The following is a 21,018-nucleotide window of genomic DNA, read 5'->3' on the forward strand; positions in this document are numbered from 1 at the left end:
TTAATTTCTGATCAGTACAAATTTTCTTCCCATCTTAGTTATGAGGGCAGCAGACTTGATATATACAATACCTTGCACTGTGTAAGCCTAATACATAAGAAGTCTAATTATAATTTTTGAAGTACCTTATGGTTCATGACAGATTTTGCTTTTGGTGAAATGTGCAATTATTTGAGTTTCTAGCTATGCTTATGAAATTAAATGTGATAAATATGAAATGATTCTTGTGGTCCATTGAGCAGAGATCTTTTACAAGTTAAAGTATGCCATTGGAAAAATCAATATGGTCGTGCCTTTCTAATATCAGTGTCTCTGCTTCTACCTAAATGACTTTATTTCAGACAATATTTTTGGGGAACAAGGGGCTCATCTTCTATTTGTCTTCTTCTGAATCAGACTTAGTGCTTCAACACAGGGGTCTGGTGGGAGGTGTCCCTGCCCATGGCAGGGGGTTGGAACTAGATGATCTTTAAGGTCCCTTCCAACCCGAACCATTCTATGGTTCTATGATTATGATATATTTCTGTGTAGGAAAAACATAGGATGGGTTAAGTTCATCTTCCATTAGTTGTGTGCCAGCATGATACTGTCTCTTGCAGAAGAAATTCCTGGTAAAAAGCTATAAATTTGTAGTCAGCTACATCTGGATCTTCTTATGTAAATATCAGTTCAATATTTCTTTGATTTGTTGAAAAGTCAAAGAGCACTGAAAAAGATTAATTGGCTATGTGATCTCAATTCTTTGAGTGAAAACTTCCATTAAAAAAAACACTGAAATAGGCAGAGATCACAACAAATTTTGAGTAAAAGGAGCACAAAAAGAAAATAAATTCAGCTTATTCATTGCTTTTCTGTTTTCAGTCTCCATGAAATTATTGTGTAATAGTAATTTACTGACAACTTTTTTCTACTAAGCTGTTTCCATGCCTTTAAAGAAAATGTTTTAAGTTTTTAAATTTCAAGTCCTCATATTAACTGTCTTGACAAAATGTATTTTCCTCCTTAAGATAATTTAGACTCTCTTGTTCTATCTGTATAGAAACTTACATCAGATGTGATGATTTTTCTTGATGCTAAACATCTGTTAAAAAAAAATAAAAAATACTGAGCTAGCACTCTTCCTCTCGAGTGTTACAGGTTTATTTCCTCATTTGCGAAATAAAAAAGGGAGGTTTTTGGAAATTCGTGGTGATTTTGTTTGTTTCTGACTACTTTATTAAAATCTGAGCTTTACAAAGCGAGAGTCCAGCCTGAAAGTATTGCAACAAATGTAAGAGTGAGCCTGTGCCTAGTGGTTATTCCTAATTACAAGAGTTTTTCTTTGAAATATAATGAACAATTCGATGTGAACTGGAAAAGAATGTGCGTATTGTCAAATTATGTTAGCTCTACATTTCTACCTAAGGTGAATATCACTTGTTTTTCATCCTTAAAATAAAGGATAATATATCCTCTCTGAATCCGTATTTGGACCCTATTTGGAAATAAAGTGGTTTTCTTTTATAAGACTTAAAAATTATTTTTTTAATACTGAAATTTTCTGCATTTATATAACTGCCTTGGAACAATATAATCTCAGTCCAGAGCAGCCTCATCCTGTATCTTATAAGCAGACTGGCATTGTGCTAGAATGGCAGTGCCTCTGCAGAACAGAACTGGTAAATCAGAGTGGAATCACTACGATCATATTTTTCTGGAGCACAATCCTCACACTGTGTGGATGCACGCTATAGGACAGTTTCATAACATCACTTCCATTCTTCAGTTGTTACTGTGTTGTACATGATACTTAGGCTTCAAACTCAACTGCTGAATCCCTTTTGGAAGCACTTTAATGAAAATGCCCATACGTGACATGGTATGAAGAGTAGGAATATGCCACTTGTGTATTTAGTAGCCAGGATTAACTGCTTCTTTTTTCTAGTTATAGTTACAGAAAGAATATACCCCTTCCAGGTTCTGGGAGGGAAGATACATGTACTTTCTCATGCAAGGTTTTAGGAAGAGGTTAAAAATTTTCATGGAAGGCTTTGTACTGTGAGGTCTGAATATATGGTTAAAGTTGAGTTTTCTTTTATTCCGCGTCTCACCAATATCTTTTTTTTAATGAGGGTTGCAGCTATAACATATTTCTTTTCTCAGTCGTTGCTAACAAGCCCTTCATTCACAAATGATGCTGAACATGGGATGCAGGGCTTACTGCTGCTTGGTTTGCCCCCATGTGATTTCTTTACCCTCAAGGTCTGTGGGATAACTCTTAATTTTCTCCTCAAGCCGTAGGTGTAAGATGCTGCTAGTAAGGATTTTTGTTTGGTTGTTTTACATAAAGTAGGTTTGGGGTGCTTTGACTTGAAAAAAGAAATAAGACATTGGGGGAAGTATTAGAGGGTATTGTGCGTGTGTGTATTTGGAATAGTGCTGGGGCTGGGAAGATGATCTGTGAGTAGATGCTACAGTCCTGATGTGAGACACGAGGAAATCTGGTGGAAGTTATCAAAGATCAATTTGCAGGTGTATACATCTTCCTTTTCAACTACTTAGGTTGTGCTTAAAAAAGAAAAATCCACAGTTTTTTAAATCTGTGTATCCTGTTGATCCAAGTGGAAAGCCTTCCATATACTTACGTGTTTAGGGAATAAAGCATCTAAACTTTGTAGAAAGAAACTCCTGGAGAGTTTAGCACTTTGAACTGTCCGCAGGGTGTAAAGTTCAGCTCTTTAAGAAAATGCTTCACTTCTTGTAGGCATTGGGAAGAAGGCAGATCTCTAAGACTGTTGAAAGCAACTTGAATTTCATATATTCTTTTTTTTTAGGTTGGCTGAAGACTTTTGATGATTACTTCAGAGATCAGACACAGCATATCTTAAGTAATATGGTTATAAAACTGCAAGAAGACAATCGAAGGAAATTTATGTGGTCTGAGATTTCTTATTTTTCAAAATGGTGGGATGGAATAGATAGCCAAAAAAAGGATGCTGTTAAAAGGTTTGAACACTGAACTATTTCTTATTTTCTATGTGGAATGTTCTGGGACTCTGTGTATTTGACTACATGGTAAACTTGAGATTTCACTTTCTGCAATGCAGAATTGCTAGAATAATTGACTACTCAAGTCCTAATATTTTTGGCCTTGGTTCTTTTTTTTGCCAGTTACAAAATAAAAATGCGTTTAGATTTTGAAGACAAATTACTGAGTTACTGAAAAAATTGACTAAAAGTTTCCACGTACAACCATAAAGATGTCATTATAATTGTAATAGAGTTGTGATTATAAACTTTATTTGAAGTCACATTGAAGTATTGGCAATGGAATAAAAATAATTTTTCATATTAGCTCTTTATATGTGGTAATTTTTTCTTCAGTTTTAACACAATTATGAAATGAGAATTTTTTGGTGTTAAATGTGAGTATTTTTTTATAAACATGCAGCTGCTTTAATGGTAAAGTAGTACATACTCCACACCCTTGCTCTTCTCAGTTCTTTTTAAAATTCAAGTTCAAAATGTGAGACAAAAGTAAAAGTTTTGCATACACATTGAGACAAGAAAGCATGCTGCTTGTATAAACTTGAAGAAAGGATATAGTTTGAAGTTTTCCAAAAGGGGCTGGCTTTAAGACAGGATCCAACACTTCTTAGCTCATCTCTGCGATGCCCTCCTTCTCATGCCCCTCTTCAAGATGCAGAAGTTGCAGTGTACATTATGCTATGAGAGCCTCACAGCTGCAAAGGTTAGGTAGAGCTGGAAATCTTGGGTATGACAGAAAACTGTCTATTTAAAAATTTATGTACAATGCATGGGTATTATAGCACAGCTGTTGTTTTCTGAGATTAAAAAGATCCCTTGGCACACAATAAACAGTAAATGATAGTCGCTAAGAAACTCTGTCCTTTCTTCAGGGGAATCAGGTATTGGTTAAACTGCTGTAAGACTTACAGAAGCTGCACTGGCGATTATTTTTGCTGTATGTTTTTCATTACTCTTACAGGTATTATCTATAATGTGACTTAAGTTTACTGTATTCCTTTCTTGAATTCATTAAACGTTTATATGCCAGTGTACAGTATAAGTGTTGAAATTACATTATTTTACTGTAAGGACTACCTGGTACTGTAAGCGTGGTCATTGTTTTCATTGATGTCATCGTCCTGTGATCTGTTTCAAGAAGGCATTTTAATGAGGGAGATGGTTTGAAGCCTTTATAGATACAGTAAACTTTGAAGCTCTATCAGCTCTCTAAAACAATAAAAGGAAGAGTAGATCAAAGATGGGGACATGTTAGTAATGCTTGAAATGTGCTTGGAAAGGTCTCGCTCAATTGACCTTTGGTACTGTGGCACATACACTTTTGTTTTGATAAACTAGGCAGGAAATAGCCTCTTCCTGATTTAAAAAAAAAATCAAGTATTATGGCATATGCAGTAGAGCTGGTAGTTTTAATTGCACAGAGGCATTAAAAGATTCACTGTTCCATCTATTCATTCTTTCCCAGTTTGATTAAAGAAATGTAGTCCAGTGATGGAAGTAGCACAAACGATTTAGATTTTGGTATTGTGTCCCTGGTAAATAGCTATTGGGTATTCAGAAATTGATTTTTAAGAGTGTGTTTTCGTGTGCAAGATTCTGAACACAATTTACGTATTTTTCAGGTTGATAAAAGATGGACAATTTGAAATAGTAACAGGAGGATGGGTCATGCCTGATGAAGCCTCTCCTCATTATTTTGCTTTAATTGACCAACTGATAGAAGGACATCAATGGCTAGAAAAGAACCTCGGTATGTATCTTGATCCAAAATTTAACTGTGTTAATAGAAGAAGTAAATTTGAAAACGCTTTTTGTATTTATGAGGTGCTTAGAAGACTCTCTACTCTGCTTTCCTGAAACATTAAATCAGACCACTTACTGTAAGCTAGAGGATTGAATCTAATATTTGCAATTACTGTTTGCAGATAGAAGTTCCTGGATGAAGTGCATTTAAACAATTTTATGTCGTAACATTTTGTCTTGATCAATGAAAGAAGTGTGTAGTATATTAGTATAATAAAATTTAACACTAGATCATTCTGAACTGTAGATCATGTCTCTGGTGTCACAAACAGTTTCTGTTTGCTGTTTCTGTCTTTTGAAAATCATGACAAAGGCCTTAAAATGACCTAAAAATTAATATTCCTTTCATGTGTTTGAATCTGTTCTGCAGGCTGTGTATTCATTAGGCTCTCTTATGTAAGGCTTTCAAAAAAGTAAATGTGAAATTTAGTAGTGGTTGTTGTACCAGTAGTAGTTATAAAACCTAAACCCATTGTAATGTTCATATTAAAAAAAAAAAAAAAAAAAAGCTGACTCATTCACTTTTGAAACTTGAGGAATTACTGGCTGCAGTAACATTCGCTGAACTGTTTTGGTGGCTTTGGGAGGGTTTTTTTTTGTTTAGTTCTATAAATAGAGGTAATGTTCTGTAAGTAGAGAACCCTTTTTCTACAGAAAAAAATTGTATAGTGATTTTAATAATAAGTTCACATGTCTTCATCCAATTAACTGAAATTATTTTGAAAAGCTGTTTCACTGTTTTTCTTAAATGGAAAATTGAAATTTCCATAAATGCAGCTTGCCATAATTAAGGGGCGGGGAGGAAGGCCTGATAAAAGAATAATGCATTCCCTACTGTTTTTTTTGATACGACAGTAAAGGAACCATGTTGAAGAATCAGTAAAACAAGAGTTAGATATAGCTTCTTTATTTGCTAGTATGAAGTTCAGTGAAAGGACAGTATTAATCAACATGATTCTAATGATTGCCAACCAAATAAATCAAAAGAAAAGAAAAGTTAGTTCTAAAGCCAACGAAGGTTAACATTATTTAAATTACAGTGAAAATGCAACAAGCCGCAACATCAGTCCATCTACATCCGTTCATTTTCTGTCAGCTTTCCAACTGTAACATCTGTAAACTACTTGAAGTGAAAAAGGAGGTGCATTCATTATCATTCCATGTAAAGATGTTTGAGGCACAATTGAAATACTGTAACAATGTAGAGTACTAATCTCAGGGTTTTTATGTAGTTAGACAGAATGCTTTGCCTCTAAGACATCTGATTTTTTTGTTAATTGTTTATCTGTTTTAATTCTAGCTTGTTAATTCCAGGGTGTGTTCTGCAGGAGGCTTAATACTCACCTGTATATTTTAATTTATCTTCTTTAGTGCTCTGATTTGAATTATATTGATATAGCTTTCTTTGAGTATAAAGTAAAACTTTCTTTCCTTTTTACTTTTTTCATTTGTCAACAGGAGTAAAACCAAAGTCTGGTTGGGCAATTGATCCTTTTGGGCATTCACCAACAATGGCCTACCTTCTAAAACGCACAGGATTTTCCAATATGCTTATACAGAGAGTTCATTACTCAGTTAAAAAACATTTTGCAATGCAGAAGACACTGGAATTTTTTTGGAGACAGAACTGGGGTATGTGTTTTTCCTTTATGTCAATTTATTTTGTTAATTTACACAGGTAAAATGTGGAGAGAACTTGAATAAATACTATGGAAATCTTTACAGAATAGTTTACTTAGAGAAGTCAACCTAGACTTGAAAATCTTTGACTTGTAGTTCTGTTTAAAAAAAAAAAGTCTTCTAGGTTAAGTTCCAGGAATACATATATATATTTTTTTTTAAATAACAGACAGGGAATGTGAGTACCTGTGTGTTGGGAAAAGAGTTAAAAAAACCCAGCTGTATTATTGCCATTGTTCCTCCAATCTTTCTGTTTCTTCACTTTCTTTTGTGCTTTTACTTCCTCTTATTTCCCTACTCCCACATTCCTTACAAATATATATAGAAAAAGTAAATGGAGTGAAATATTCTTTTTCCTTTTCTCACTTCTTTGTCTTCTTCCTCTTACTCTACTATGTGGAAATAATGTGGAGGAGAAGGAACATTTCTTTTGGAGAGGAAAAAAAAAAAAGGCCAAAAGTGAACATTTGAAGATGAAGAGATCCGTCTTGTTTATGTTCTTACTACGGAAAAAACTTTCAAGCAACCAGTTTTCCTCAGCTGGTGTAACAAATTAGCATAATTAGTTACAGTAGCTTTCTGTGGAGTTGAAATTTGTAAGTTATCTTTGGTCAGAAAAATAGATTAAAAATGTCACCATTTTAATTTGCAATTGAAGTCTCATCTAAAACCTTATTCTTAGAATAAATGTGACTGCTTCTTTGATATTCTTTATACAATATAGAGTATGAAAGTTTTCTTAGGTAATGTAGTGATTATGCCTTAGGAAACTGATGTGTTTGTAAATGAATGTACTTTTCTATATGAATACTTTCTTTTTCTTTGTACTGCACTGTCATTCCAGTAAACTGTATGATGAATGTACGTAGGTTTTGGTCTTTCTGGTTTTTAAACTAAGCTAATATGTCACTGCTGTATCGATACAGGGTGAAACAAATGTGTTTAGTACTTACTATTGAAAGATGGTGGTGATTTTGAAGCTTTTTTTAGTTCTTCTGTGTTTTTAATCAGAAGTTGTAGGGAGGAGGTTATTCAGAGAAAGCAATCTGCTGCACAAGTAAGCTTCATTTGAGGAAAGCATGCCACTGTGAAAGAATTTGTCAGATACTGACACTTCAGAGATTTTTCTTTGAACGTTGGTGTATGCCACTCAGTCTACAGAATACTTAGTTGACAGGACTTTTTCCAAAATACTTGCATATGTAAATCACGTGTATGGTCTAGTGTTCAGGCTTCAGAAGACATCTTTTCAAACCAGATCACAAATCAAAGATCACTGCACAGTTATCTGGCATAATATGTAGACATGCTATCTGACATAAAGAGAACACCTGTAGCTGAAAAATAAAATATATTTACCTTTTTAGTAATAAGTAAGTAGTAGTAAAATAGGAGTTTTTAAACAAAAGATCTGGATTAGAACTGTGAAGACTTATGCTATTAAAGGTTTTGTGTATTGTTGACATACTTAGGAGCCAGGTTCTGTGGCGCATCTACAGCATTCATCCCTTTTTTTGGGCATAAAATTGCTGTAAGTTAGTGCTGGAAATAGCTAAGCAGCATTTAGTTGTTTTACCAGATGAGTAAACTTAAGGTTCTCTTAAATTTTATGAGAAATTCAGGTTTTCTTTAAAGTTAAATTTTGAAAGACTTTCTACTGAGACTTGACAAAATGTGGGTAGATATCTGCTCCTGGTGGGTCAAACTTAAGGGAATGGAATGACTAGGTGGAAAAGTTGGGATTGCAACGATGGTCTCAGAAGTGCAGAGGATTCCATGCAGTTCTATGTACAAGTGCACATAATCTATCTACAAGTGCATAGAATCATACTGTTAATGTATTGAAGTTATGTGTTCAAGAAATAAGGATATCGCTAAAGTCAACCAATTAATATGTTGTGCTAATGAAGTGATGACAACAGGATAGTTGGGTTTGGTTTTTTTGTTGCTGTTTTGTTGTTGTTGTTTGGTTTTGATTCACTCGAAGTATAAAAGATGTGTGTTCACCTCTAAAATTCTGGTAATAGTGAGACCTACCTGGGTAAAAAAATCCCTAACATTCTGTTCCTATCTTTGTCCACCAGCTGGTGCTTGTTTGGAGCATGCCAATCTTGTTTGTATCTCTGTTTTTCAGCCTTTTTATGTGTAAGGTACATGCAAAGGGAGACTCCAGGTATGGCTATTCAAAGCAAGGAATTGTCTTGATCTGATGTTTTTAATACAAGTCTTGGAATAAGAGCATGGAACTGATATAGTTTTTGGCAAATCTGAGAGGGTTTATTTTAAAGATGTGCTCTATGTATTTAATTCCAGATTTGGGATCCAGTACAGATATCCTTTGTCATATGATGCCTTTCTATAGCTATGATGTTCCTCATACTTGCGGTCCAGATCCGAAAATCTGCTGCCAGTTTGATTTCAAACGTCTTCCTGGAGGACGAGTAAGCTGTCCGTGGAGAGTTCCACCAGAAGCCATTCATGCTGGAAATGTTCAGCACAGGTACAGTTTTTACATATTCTTCAAGGGACTAAGTTTAAAACAAAAATATTCATGCTGGTCAAAGATGGTATCTAACATAGTTTGTTGAATTTATATGCTTCTAAAAAGAAACTTTTAATTGGAAAACAAGATACCTATTGCTTAGCCTAGTGTTTGTTCATAAGTTCAGAATGTAATTGACAGTGAAATTTGAAGATGGGTTATGATTAAGAAGGATGCATTAATTTTTTTTTCTTTTCCTTTCATAATGCATGAGTCTATTACTATCTCTGAATGCTAGACAGAACATAGTCAACTGATTATAGTTATGTTACTGTAGTTTTTGCAAATTTTATGAATAGACAGTGATTTGTCTTCTGTCAGAGGAAGACTTCAGGGACAACATGGTATAGTATGCTGTAACTGCAAACAATGAGGTATTTTTCATGGTGTATCTTTGCAGAACTTGGCAATCTGTGACCTAGGTTTCCTGAAGTGGGCACTTTCAAGTGAATCTGTCCTATGTCTTACATGTCCTGGCAGGGAGAGTAATCATGTTAACCTCAATTTTATTTTTCAAATAGAAACACTGAGTTGTTTTGCCATGGGTAAGAATCAAGTCTACAGTTTTACAAAACTACTTTTCAGTTTGTGGAGGAGGGGGAAAAAAAAGGGGTGGGGGAAACAAACCCCAAAACAGAAAGGGGAAAAAAGAAAGGCAAGATGGAACTGCTGAAGGTTTTTTCCAGAAAAAGATTATATTCTATGGCCCTGTTACTGTCTTCAGGCCTTCAAACCATCCCAAGCTCAAGAGTTAGAAATTCAGGTAGGTGTTTACAATTGTTGCAAATTGCTGCGTATAACAAATGTATTAAGGATAGCAGGGTGACTTTTTGGTTCTAGTCTTGATGCTGAAGTTCTGAAGTGATGATCTGATGATGATGCGTTGGTTGTCTACATGTCAAGTCTGCATGTCCTTTTTGAGTGTGGATTTTACCAAGCATCTTGAAAACTGCACTTTGTCAGTAGAATTCAATTATGAAATTTTATTGAAGATAAAACCAAAATAAAACAGAATACATCACAACTGTCATATTGTAAGGTAGAAATTGGAATGATGATAGGAGAAAGTAATTTTCTTTAAAAATAGGAAAATGAAAGCTGAAGGTGACAGGAGAACAAGTAGACCTAATAGAAGAATCATTATGACACACCCAGTGCTTATGAAATGTGAAGGAAAGCTCATGTGTCTTTTAATCTAAGTTGTAAGAAGAAAAACATTGAATATGTGTCCCAATTAGCTGAGACAAATATTTGTAGAAGAGTAACAGCTTGTTTAATGAATACCTGGAACATACAGGCTATAAATATAATGTAGAGTGAGCCTACTCGGAATGCTTTTTAAGGTTTTTGTTTTTCAATTAAATCTTAATTTATCCCTGCACTTCCAAGATGCAACCTTTGCATAATCTAAATTAGGCCTTGTAAAAGAAATGCTTCTTTCACCATGTCATATGAAATCAAAGAATAAAAGAAATGGGGCAGGTATGTAGTTAACGTACAATCGAGTTGAAGAGATCATCATCTCAGTATAGTCTCTGAAACTTAATTTTTTTGTGGCAGCTTTTGGTAGACAAAATCAGTTTCGGTCTCTAACAGGGAGTTTAAAGAGCAGTATTATAATAGCTAAGATAATACCTAAAGGAAAAGTAAAAACTCAAACATGGTCTTTGAGTGGTGAGCCTGGATTATTTACATTTTGAACACTGGAAGGAACACAGGAACCATACTTTGAGAGTGTAGTTTCAAATAAATCCACTAAAACATAGGAAGCAGTGTTTTGCTGGAGAATGCTAAAGACGCTACTCATATGTCACATAAAATAAAAAGTTGGAATACTGTAGGCAATCAAAAACTTCTCTGATGTGACCTCAGTAACAACACAAGTTTTACAGCTGTTATGATGAGGAGATGTATGAGATGCAGAAGTAATTGTAAAATCTGTCTTTACATAATAAGCTTTCCAAGGTTAAAAGTTTGTAGCACACTAATGTGTCTCTCATCTCTGATTGCTTTGTTTTTTAAGACTGGAAAAATACAGGAGATCTACAGTACATGGATCTGAAAAATGTATTTGATACACATGATTAATTTAGAGGCAAGGTTTAGATCACTGACCTTTCTTCAATACTAAATGTGCAACAAAATTAATAAAACACAGATCTTGAATACTCAGATGGGACTCTTGCTTTTGATTTTGATAATATTATGGCCGTATATACCTACTGAAGAGATATTGAATTGAAAACTTAAAACTAGTAGCTGTTGGTTTTATCATTATCTTGCTACTTTAGTTATGATTTGGTAGGAAGGAATGAAACAACAGCCTAATTGAAAGCCTGTACTTGTTCAATTGCACTTCATCACACCTTAGTTTATAAAGATTGCTGCTGCACTTGCCTTGTTTTGCAACTGCATCCTTATCCATATGTTTGAATAAACCATAGAATAATTGGGGTTGGAAGGGACTTTCAAAAGTCATCTAGTCCAGCCTCCCCTGCAATGAGCAGGGACATCTCCAACTAGATCAGGTTGCTCAGAGCCCCATCCAGGCTGACCTTGAATATTCACAGGGATGAGGCATCTACCATCTCTCTGGGTAACCTGTTTCAGTGTTTCACCATCCTCATCATAAAAAAATTTCTTCCTTATATCTAATCTAAATCTACCCTCTTTCTGTTTGAAGCTGTTACCCCATGTCCTATCATTACACTCCCTGATAGAGTCCCTCCCCATTCTTTCTGTAGGCCCTCTGTAGGTACTGGAAGGCTGCTATAAGGTCTCCCTGGAGCCTTCTCTTCTCCAGGCTGAACAACCCCAACTCTCAGCCTGTCCTTATAGCAAGAAAAAACAGCTGTTGCTGTTTTTTTCCTTGAATGGAATGAGCTGTTTTGTTAAAGGAAGCATAGCTTGTTTTGGTGTATGTCTCTCTCCTGTGCATGGAAAATAGGACAGAATCTGTACTCCAAGTTACATGATTCAGAGAAGGAGTAGAAAATGAACTTTCCCCTTTACCTTCTGCTGTTCGAGAGCCCAATTTTATGCTTCAGCTTTTTTCGCTTTATGGTTGGTGACATTGCACAACATGCAACTGGCGTTCAGAATTATATTGCTCATGTGGCTTTGATCGTTAATGTTTGTGACTGCCAACCTCAAGAATCTGAGATCACCCCCTTAGGAAGTACTTGTCCTATCTGCATAGCCATGTCCTCCATAAAATTACTTGAACAGAAAATTGCCAATCCACTAAATGGTTTTGTTTTCTAATTGAGATAGTTGAGCAGAGTGAGTCCCTAATGCTTCATGTGCAGTATGGGCTGATGTAGTAGGGACTGTGAAGCCATGACCACTGTCAAACCTGTCTACATAGGACTTGCTATAGCTGCTGCAAAATTTCTTGTGGTTCCCACAGATTCTGGGTGGCTACTGCTCCTCCTTCTTTGACACAGGAAGGGGCAAAACCAGACATGTTACTTGTTTTGATATGTTTTAGACAAATATTTGGGTTTTTTGTGTTAAAAGAACACACCTGTCATATGAAGGGATTTTCTTCATTTCTGAAAGGTCTTAGTCTTTCAATGATAATCTGAAAGCTTCCAAAAGAAAGGTGAAAAATATTCTTGACAATGTTACTGACAATGTTGATATACTTCAGTGTTGTCAACTAAGAGTGCAGTTAGGGTTGCTCTGAATAGTGAAAACTACATAATGCATTGTGTACAATTCCAAGAACTCTTAATTGTATAAAACTGAAAATTTGAGGTTTTTTTTTTAAAGCCATTACAATGGAGTTGCTGCTGATATGCTATATTCGTAATTACAGTGCTGTAAAAAGTTTATCATGACCAATCTCTTTGGTTTTCAAATTTTCAGTCAGGTAGGCAGGATAAACATATATCAAAATAGATATAATAATGTCTTGCTGGGGAACCAGAAGGGGAAGTCTGTTTTTTTTTTTTTTTCCTTCAGAAGTGTTTTTCGTCTTCAGCAGATTCTGTCAGGGGCTTTCTGCTGATTATTTCTCACTCCTGTATGAAATAGTGATTTAGGAAGTTATTTGAGAGAAATGTAAGAGGATATACCTGACTTAGGATATCTGATTTTTCTTTAGCGTTATTGTAATTGAAACTAGTTTGCAATGGAGGAAGATCCTGCTGCCCCCTTAAAAACACCTAATAATCCTGCAGTTTGAAGTACTTTGAAGAAAGGAAGAACAGCAGCACTTATGAATTTTGCAGGAGATTTGGGAAGAAACTAGAGGAATAATTTGAAGATAGATGTCAAAGTCAAATATTGTGTTAACTGTAAACCTGTATTTTTCTGGACGGTCTAAAATAAAGTATATTTCCAGCCGTAGTCTGCATGTAGAAAAGTTGAGTTAGGCTGGCTTCTTAGAAGGCAGAATTACAAAGTCTTGTGCTGTGCCAGTTGTTCTGTTAGTTGTGGGGAGAGGAAGTTTTTATGTGTAAATCGTCAGCCTGTTGAAAGTCATGGAAAATACCGAGTCAAGCAGTCAAGCAAATACTTGGTAATCTGAACAGTAAATCAAACTAGAGAGAGAGAGGGAAGCCACTAGCTGGGTCTATTGTAGTCTCAGCAGAACTATGTAGATCCTTAACTAAAGATGTTGTTGTGCCCCCTTTCTCCCTCCAGAATACAGTCAGACCACATGTTTGCTAAATACTTTTATAATCTGATAAATAAACCTTGACATGCTGGTCAAAGAAATATGGGTTTCAAGTATATTGGACTAGATTCAATTCTCACATAAAAGTTTATGTAACAAATCTTCAAGAGTATGAGTTGAAAGTAGATTTTGCTAGACCATCTATTCAACAGACTTGTAGAAACAAAAAGCTCACTGGAATCTGGATTTTGCTGCTATTTTCTCTTTAAAATGTAATTTATACTCCTGTTTTCTTAAATATGTTACTACGGTTTATACTTCCTACTAAAAATATTTTCATAACTTTGATTATAGAGGATCAGCATCTGAAAATGTTGATAGTGATTGTGGTTGGGAGGGGGAGGGAGGGGGAAATGGAACTTTTCAGTAACCAAGACATCAGACTTGTAACTTCTAATACATTGCTGCTTAATGACAGAACCGATATTTTACCTGTCAGAGAGTTAGTAAGTGCCAAAGGATAATTTTACTGCCTTTTTTTCTGTGTGTACATGTGTGGGTTTTGTTTGTATGGGGTTTTTGGGGTATTTTTGTGTTTTGTTTTGTTTTTTAAGGCCAAAAGCAGAAAAGCAGAGTGTTTAATTTTTTAGAATGTGCTTAAAGCTTAAGAGGGCTGTCTCTGAGAGGGAGAACAATGATTGTTATTAGTGAACTTCCTCCAGAATATTCTTTTTTTTTTTGGCAAGGCTGGAGTTCCTCAAAGATTAATTTATGGGCAGCTTTTCTGTCAAGGACATGAAGATATGAAGCAAAGTATCCAAGGGAATTACCAGAGGGGATGAGAAGGGCTTGCTTATTGTTGTAAATAAGGGTTGGAGAGGATTAGGATTGTTATCTAAATATAAAGCAGGTAAACATAATTTAAACTGAAGGTTAGTTTTGGCACAGGAACAAATTGATGCAGACTGACCTACTGTTTGAGATGGAACTTGATAAGCTTATTGAAGGATTTAATTAGCATAGCGTTTGCAACAATAGTAGGTTGAATGTGGTGTCTCAGTGGGGGGAATTGCATCCAGCTTTTTGTTACAAAATGAGATAGCAGAGTTTTATATCTCTTGTGTAGGGTCACCCTAATGCACAACTTGATATCTAAGAATTGTTTTGTCAAAATCTGACCTTTATTCTTCTGTTTTCTAAATTGTCTTCTTTTTTTCCCCCCTGCCTCAAGGGCTTGGATGATTTTAGATCAATACAGGAAGAAGTCAAAGCTTTTCCGTACTAAAGTTCTGTTGGCTCCACTAGGGGATGATTTCCGCTATGCTGAGAGCTCAGAATGGGATCAACAGTACCAGAATTATCAGAAGCTGTTTGATTATATGAATTCTCATCCTGAGTGGCATGTTAAGGTAAATACAACACTTTTTGTGATTTCTGGAGGAAACAATATTTCTTAGTATTTTAAGATTCTTCATGGAAATAAGTTGTGGTTGTTTTTTTGCTGGTGTTTGGGTTTTTTTGGTTTGTGTGTGTGTTTGTTGTTTTTTTTTAAACTGTGGAGCTTCTTATCTTATTTAACAGCACATTGGTTTGTCTTGGCAGATAACTTTTTTTTTACCTTTACCGCCTTCTCTCCCTCCAAAACAAAAACTTTTCTGTTAGTAATATCCGCTTGAAAACTGTAAATAGTATCCAAGCTAGATTATTTTAGAGAGGAGCTATTAGGTTTGATTGTTTTCTTAGTACTCATGTTTCCACAGGCATCAGACATAGTTATTTGAGGCTTGCAGGCTTTGTTATTTAAAACTATTGTATTTTCTCTTTTTAGAATTTCAATCAAATTTTGTTCCTTTGCTTGTGTCCCCTTGGTTTTATCTCCCAAACCAAAAAAATATTCCAAAGAGGTGCCATTGCTAGCACATGTTCTTGAATACAATAAAATCAAGGAGAGTGACCTGGCTACAAAATATATGTGAATATACTACCACAATTATGGGATGAGATATCACTTTAAATAATTAATTATGTTTCACTTTAATTCATTAATTATGTTTGAGTGTTATAATACACATTCATACATTCTAATGTGTAAGCTGAGTACTTTAGAGACTTCTTGTACTATAGATGTTTTCTGTACTGAGACACCTTTTCATCATCTTTCAGCATGGGAATAAGAAAATAGGGGACCACAACCTTATTTTTTCTTGAGTATCACATGAGAGAGAGCTATTGTGGGTGACATGATGTGTGGGAATGCCTGTTATGTCTCAGTAGAGGGAGATGGGGCTGAAGAGTATTTTTAAAATCTTTTAAATCTCAAGTCTATGTTTTAAACCTAAAGCTTGCTGCTCTCACCAGTTTTACTCCCCTCAAAACTGGATATAGTGTGCAGGTAGTTACTTTTTGCATACTAACAGCAGCATGGCTTCTGTAGTCTCCATTCCTGCTAACCTGCGCTGAATGATCTCTTCTCTGGGGCAAAAACTTGCAGGCTTTAGCTCTGACGTCATTCTTCAAGGACCAATCCTGTCCTGAGTTATCTGAAAGATCCTTATCTAAAAGGTTCTGCTCAGCCACTCCAGAAGTTTACTTCATTAGCCCTGGCTTGCCTGCCAAGATTAATGCTGTAGTAATCACAACATGCCTTGTGGCCCTCATAGACTATCCAACCCTTTTTCTGGTTCTTAATACCCAGACAAAAAGATATGCAATACTCTGATTCAGCCACTTCATACGTAGGGTACTTTGCTTAGCCGGTGCACTGTTGGCACTCGAGCGCATCTCTTTTCATTTAATTTATTTAGTTGAGGTTTTTTTTTCCTTCTCTCTCTGTATTTTGGGATTAGGTTTTCGTGGTTGTTTAATGTTTGGTTTTGTTTGTTCGTTCATTCTTTTTATAAACTGATGTCATTTATCCTTGGAAATATAAGCTTGGGTGGAGAACTTTCACACTGTACTAGTTTCCTCACTGGACTGTAACTCCACAGGCAAGTAAGGGGTCACACTCAGCTTCCTATGAACCTAGATTATGTAAAGGAAGAGTTCACATTTCTTAGGTTCTGAGATGCCTAGGATATTCTATTTACACAAGGGACTGCCTACTCTGCCTTTATGATTTTATGAGAGATTTACCCTTTCAGACAAATTTAGAGATGTTTATCTAGTGGATATGTCTGTTAGCTTTGAGATTCTCATGCCAGCCACTCTTCTGTGGTCCTAAAAGGATGTGGTAGATTACTTGAAAAGATATCTATTTTGCTCTCAGAGAGTTTAATCTCCCTTTTGGAGATGTCCTTTACATCTGTTATGCATAAATTAAGCTGAGATTTATGTGCCAGTAGAAGAGTCTACCAGATTATTTCACTGTTTCCACTCACCTGACATGAGAGTGAGTTTTCTTCAACTTTGTCGGTTCCTCTGGTGAGGTTTTGTTCCTCTGGTGTAGCCCAGCATGCAGAAGGGAGGCCACCTATACCTGATTTCTTTTGTTCCATTGATTTTTATTTTTACTTTTTCTGAATTCCGTCTTGAAGTTGTTTATGATAGTGAGTGGAAATGCCAGGTGTCCTAGAAGTGCCTGATAAGGCAAGGATCACTAATAATGGGATTTCTGTGGCAGCGTGTCTCTTTTTCTGCTTTACTTCCATTCAAAGTAGCAAGTTATCAAATTGTATCGACCTAACAAATACTTGGATCTTCTGAATGATTTTGAAGAGTGAATACTGTTGGGATTTTGTTGGGTTTTTTTTAACATTGAAATAGTGTATCTTCGTTGTCACAGTAACAGTCCTTATATTCCAAGTCACTTTAAAAAGAATTTTTACTAGAAACTTGTTTTCTGGTGTTGTAAATTGTAGCATGCTACTTCATATGCTTGTTATTAAAATTAAAAATTCAGAATAAAATAAAATAAAAATACACCTCCCTGCCCAAAAAAAAAACCCCACCCAAAAGTGACTTAATTTAAACTTGAAGATTTATCACTATAATTTATTATGAGGATACTTGTGGTAATGTGATCTTCTGTGCTGTTTGCACTTCCATTAATTGTTTTTCCACTCTCATTCAAAATCTAGTTTGCCATCTCTGCCTTCTTTAACAACATCTCTCAAAGCTGGCAGCATTGACATTGGTCCCTGTCCCTCTTTTATTTTCTTCCCTTTTTTGTACCCCATCTTTTGACATACCCTGTGAAGGGCTGTTACTGCCTTATTTGACTGAGCATTTTTAAAAATGACCAGAAGGTAATGAATTTTTGGTACTCCCCTGTGTTACATCTCTAAATGCAATTTCTTTGTTTATAGTTTTCAAAAAAAACCCCGAGCTTCTGAAAGCAAATGCTAATTTTTTGATCAGTCATTTTGGATTAGGCAAATGTCGGAGATCTGGAGCACAACAGAGTTAGTTTTGAAAACATGGGATTAAGACAATTATGTTCTTGTCATATTACATTAAGTTCCTTGTTTGGTCCAGACGTCTACTTACATAATATTGCGTCTTTCATATTTCATGAATCATAGAATAATCTGAGTTGGAAAGGACCTTTAAAGGTCACCTAGTCCAATTCCCCTGCAAGAAGCAGGGACATCTAGATCAGGTTGCTCAGACCCCCGTCCAGGCTGACCTTCAATATTCCCAGGGATGGGGCATCTACCACCTCTCTGGGCAACCTGTTCCAGTGTTTTACCACCCTCATCATAAAAAATTTCTTCCTTATATCTAATCTGAACCTGCCCTCTTTCAGTTTAAAGCCATTATCCCTTGTCCTATTGCAATAGGCTCTGCTAAAAAGTTTGTCCCAATCTTTCCTCTAGGCCCGCTTGAAGTACTGAAAGGCCGCAATAAGGTCTCCCCAGAGCTGCGTCGTCTTCAGGCTGAACAACCCTAACTCTCTCAGCTTGTCCTCATAGGAGAGGTGTACCATCTCTCTGATCTTTTTTGTGGCTCTCCTCTGGACCTGGTGCAACAGGTCCATGTCTTCCTTGTACTGAGTTGAAATAAAGTTGAAATGCTTTTGGAAGAGTTATTCAGCTTGTCTGAAAAGTGTGCAGGGAAACTAAAGCTCTTTAGGATAGGATTTGTGCTACAATTCTGCTGAAAGACTGGCATGTTTCTGAAACGTATATGAAACCAAGCATATTAATTCTCTTCATATGTCTAAATAAAGAAAAAGGAACTATGTTATAGTAATTTTAATTTTCATTCAGGCCCAGTTTGGAACCTTATCAGATTACTTTGAAGCTCTGCGCAAAGAAAGCAATTTGGGTGAAAAGAGCAGCAATTCATTTTTCCCTGTTTTAAGTGGAGACTTCTTCACCTATGCAGACAGAGATCATCATTACTGGAGTGGATATTTTACATCGCGACCCTTCTATAAACGACTGGATAGAGTTCTGGAATCCTACTTACGGTAAATACTGCCATACAGTAAATTCATAACATATGTCTTGGCACACAGAAGAGATGAGTGTACGTATAAGTACTCCAAATCTGTTGGGCAGATGGAAAAGTGATTTCAAAATGCACAGTTTAAGTCTACTTACAATAAGGATAGCCTAAATGGCCCTCAAATGTAGTTCTTGTTATAAGGATTAGTTGGTCTATCTGTTTTTTTAGTAAATTGAGAGAAATGCAATGATATTTTTTCCATCCTAACAAATGAAGTTCTTGGAAAATACTGTTCAAGTGATCAGCAAGGCTTGATTCTGTGAAAAATAGCAAGTAATATGCTTTTTATTTTTGGATCAGATTTGAGTAGCTGTCAGATCAATTGGTCATTATAGCTATACTGTGAACTCTTAGAGAGAAATACAAAGGTGTCAATTTTCCAAGGGTTGTTAGATACAGGTGAGAAGTAGTCAGGAATATTGTGTGCCAAGTGATCTCAGTTTGTAAGGTACTGCTCTGCTGAAAAGTGTTTGCACCTTTACAGAAAAAGTTACTGCTGAATTTTTGAATTTTTATAATGGAGTATTTAAGTGGTTCTCCCATGTAGCAGCTGTAGATAAGACACACTGTATTTTAAAGCTCCAGAAAGAACTCTGGGGCAAATGCATGTGATGTAAACCCTGGACGTTTCATCTATTGCCAAAACTTGGAGACTAGGTTTCCAAAAGATTACTCTTCCAAGGATCCTTAGTCAAAGGACGCTTTTTGTCTTTTGGAAGGACCCTTTAAAATATACCTATATTCGTGCTTCTATATGCTGTTCAGACCTTTTTATGCTAGAGAAGAACTTCTGTAAAGCTGAGAAATCCTTCCTTAAGGATTTCTTACAGTTATGTTTTTTTTGTGTTGTAATGGCTGCTGCAGTAGTGGAGAAAGCAAAAGAGGTGTGGAAAGTAGTGTTTTGGGAGCATGGAAAGCAGCAGTTTGGAGGCAGATATAAGTACCTTTTGGAAGAGAAACCTCCGTATCTAGAAGAATTTGTTTTCGTTCTGACAAGGAATCAAGTCTTTACTCTGGTCCAATGGAGGTTTCGCAAACTTGGGACGTAGCTACTCTGTGATCCGTAGTATGTTTTTCTCGTAATAAAAGTGGCTTTTTCTAGCCTTCTCTCTGCACTCTATGAATACAGAGTATGAGACCTGGGGAAATCAAGAACCTAAATGAAGAACAAATGAAAGCAATAGACTCAGAAATGTGTAAGGAGAAGTGAGATCAAGGGCCTGAGAACAGAACGGTGTTAGGAAAGAGACAAGGTAATGTAACTTTGAAGGCATCACATTGAAACTTTTCTCCTTGGTGCTCACAAATGGGAAAGCAGGGATGAAAGAAGCCAAAGACTGTCAGGAAGAAGAAGAAAAATAAGACCAATGCTTAGAGGAATGACAAAAAGCAAGGCAAGGATCCCTTTGGCAGAAGAATGTAAAAATAATATAGTAAGAAGTTATTAGAGCAGTGACTTATTCAGTGTTTTAATCAGAACTTTGGAATGTTAAAAGTGTTATGCTTAACTTATGTACAAAACCAAGAATGTTAGAAGATTAGAAAGGGGGCATTTATAAGGCTAACAGTAATTAGGAATTTTGACAGCTATTCAGAAATAGTTTACAAATAGATTATCAAGCATCACTAGGAATATGATTTTCTTAGAAGCATTTTATTTTTTGTTTGCTGTATTGACATTATAAATACTAATTAGCTCTGTTCTTATTAGCTTGCTTATCGTAAGAATCTTTGCTTTTCAGTGAAAACAACCTTGTTTAATACTGCTGTTGGGAAATATAGAATGTATAGAAAGATGGTGTCCTTGTAAATTGAATTCCCTATTGAATTGTTTTTCATACTTTTGCCTAAATTCCTTTCTGTTTATTAAAATGCACCAAGATTTAATTTTCTT

General features: G+C 35.7%; 1 protein-coding gene across 1 annotated transcript in view; it reads left to right on the forward strand.

Annotated features, from left to right (window-relative positions):
• The window catches only part of MAN2A1 (mannosidase alpha class 2A member 1), a 117,876-nt gene that overhangs the window by 26,838 nt on the left and 70,020 nt on the right, over positions 1 to 21,018 (forward strand). The window contains exons 4-9 of the mRNA XM_074569797.1: positions 2,814 to 2,985; positions 4,650 to 4,777; positions 6,289 to 6,462; positions 8,824 to 9,010; positions 14,908 to 15,085; positions 18,884 to 19,086. Coding sequence (XP_074425898.1) covers positions 2,814 to 2,985; positions 4,650 to 4,777; positions 6,289 to 6,462; positions 8,824 to 9,010; positions 14,908 to 15,085; positions 18,884 to 19,086 — 1,042 coding nt within the window. The remainder of the gene's footprint in view (positions 1 to 2,813; positions 2,986 to 4,649; positions 4,778 to 6,288; positions 6,463 to 8,823; positions 9,011 to 14,907; positions 15,086 to 18,883; positions 19,087 to 21,018) is intronic.

This window comes from Larus michahellis, chromosome Z (assembly GCF_964199755.1).
Source record: "Larus michahellis chromosome Z, bLarMic1.1, whole genome shotgun sequence".
In the NCBI taxonomy this organism is placed as follows: domain Eukaryota; kingdom Metazoa; phylum Chordata; class Aves; order Charadriiformes; family Laridae; genus Larus; species Larus michahellis.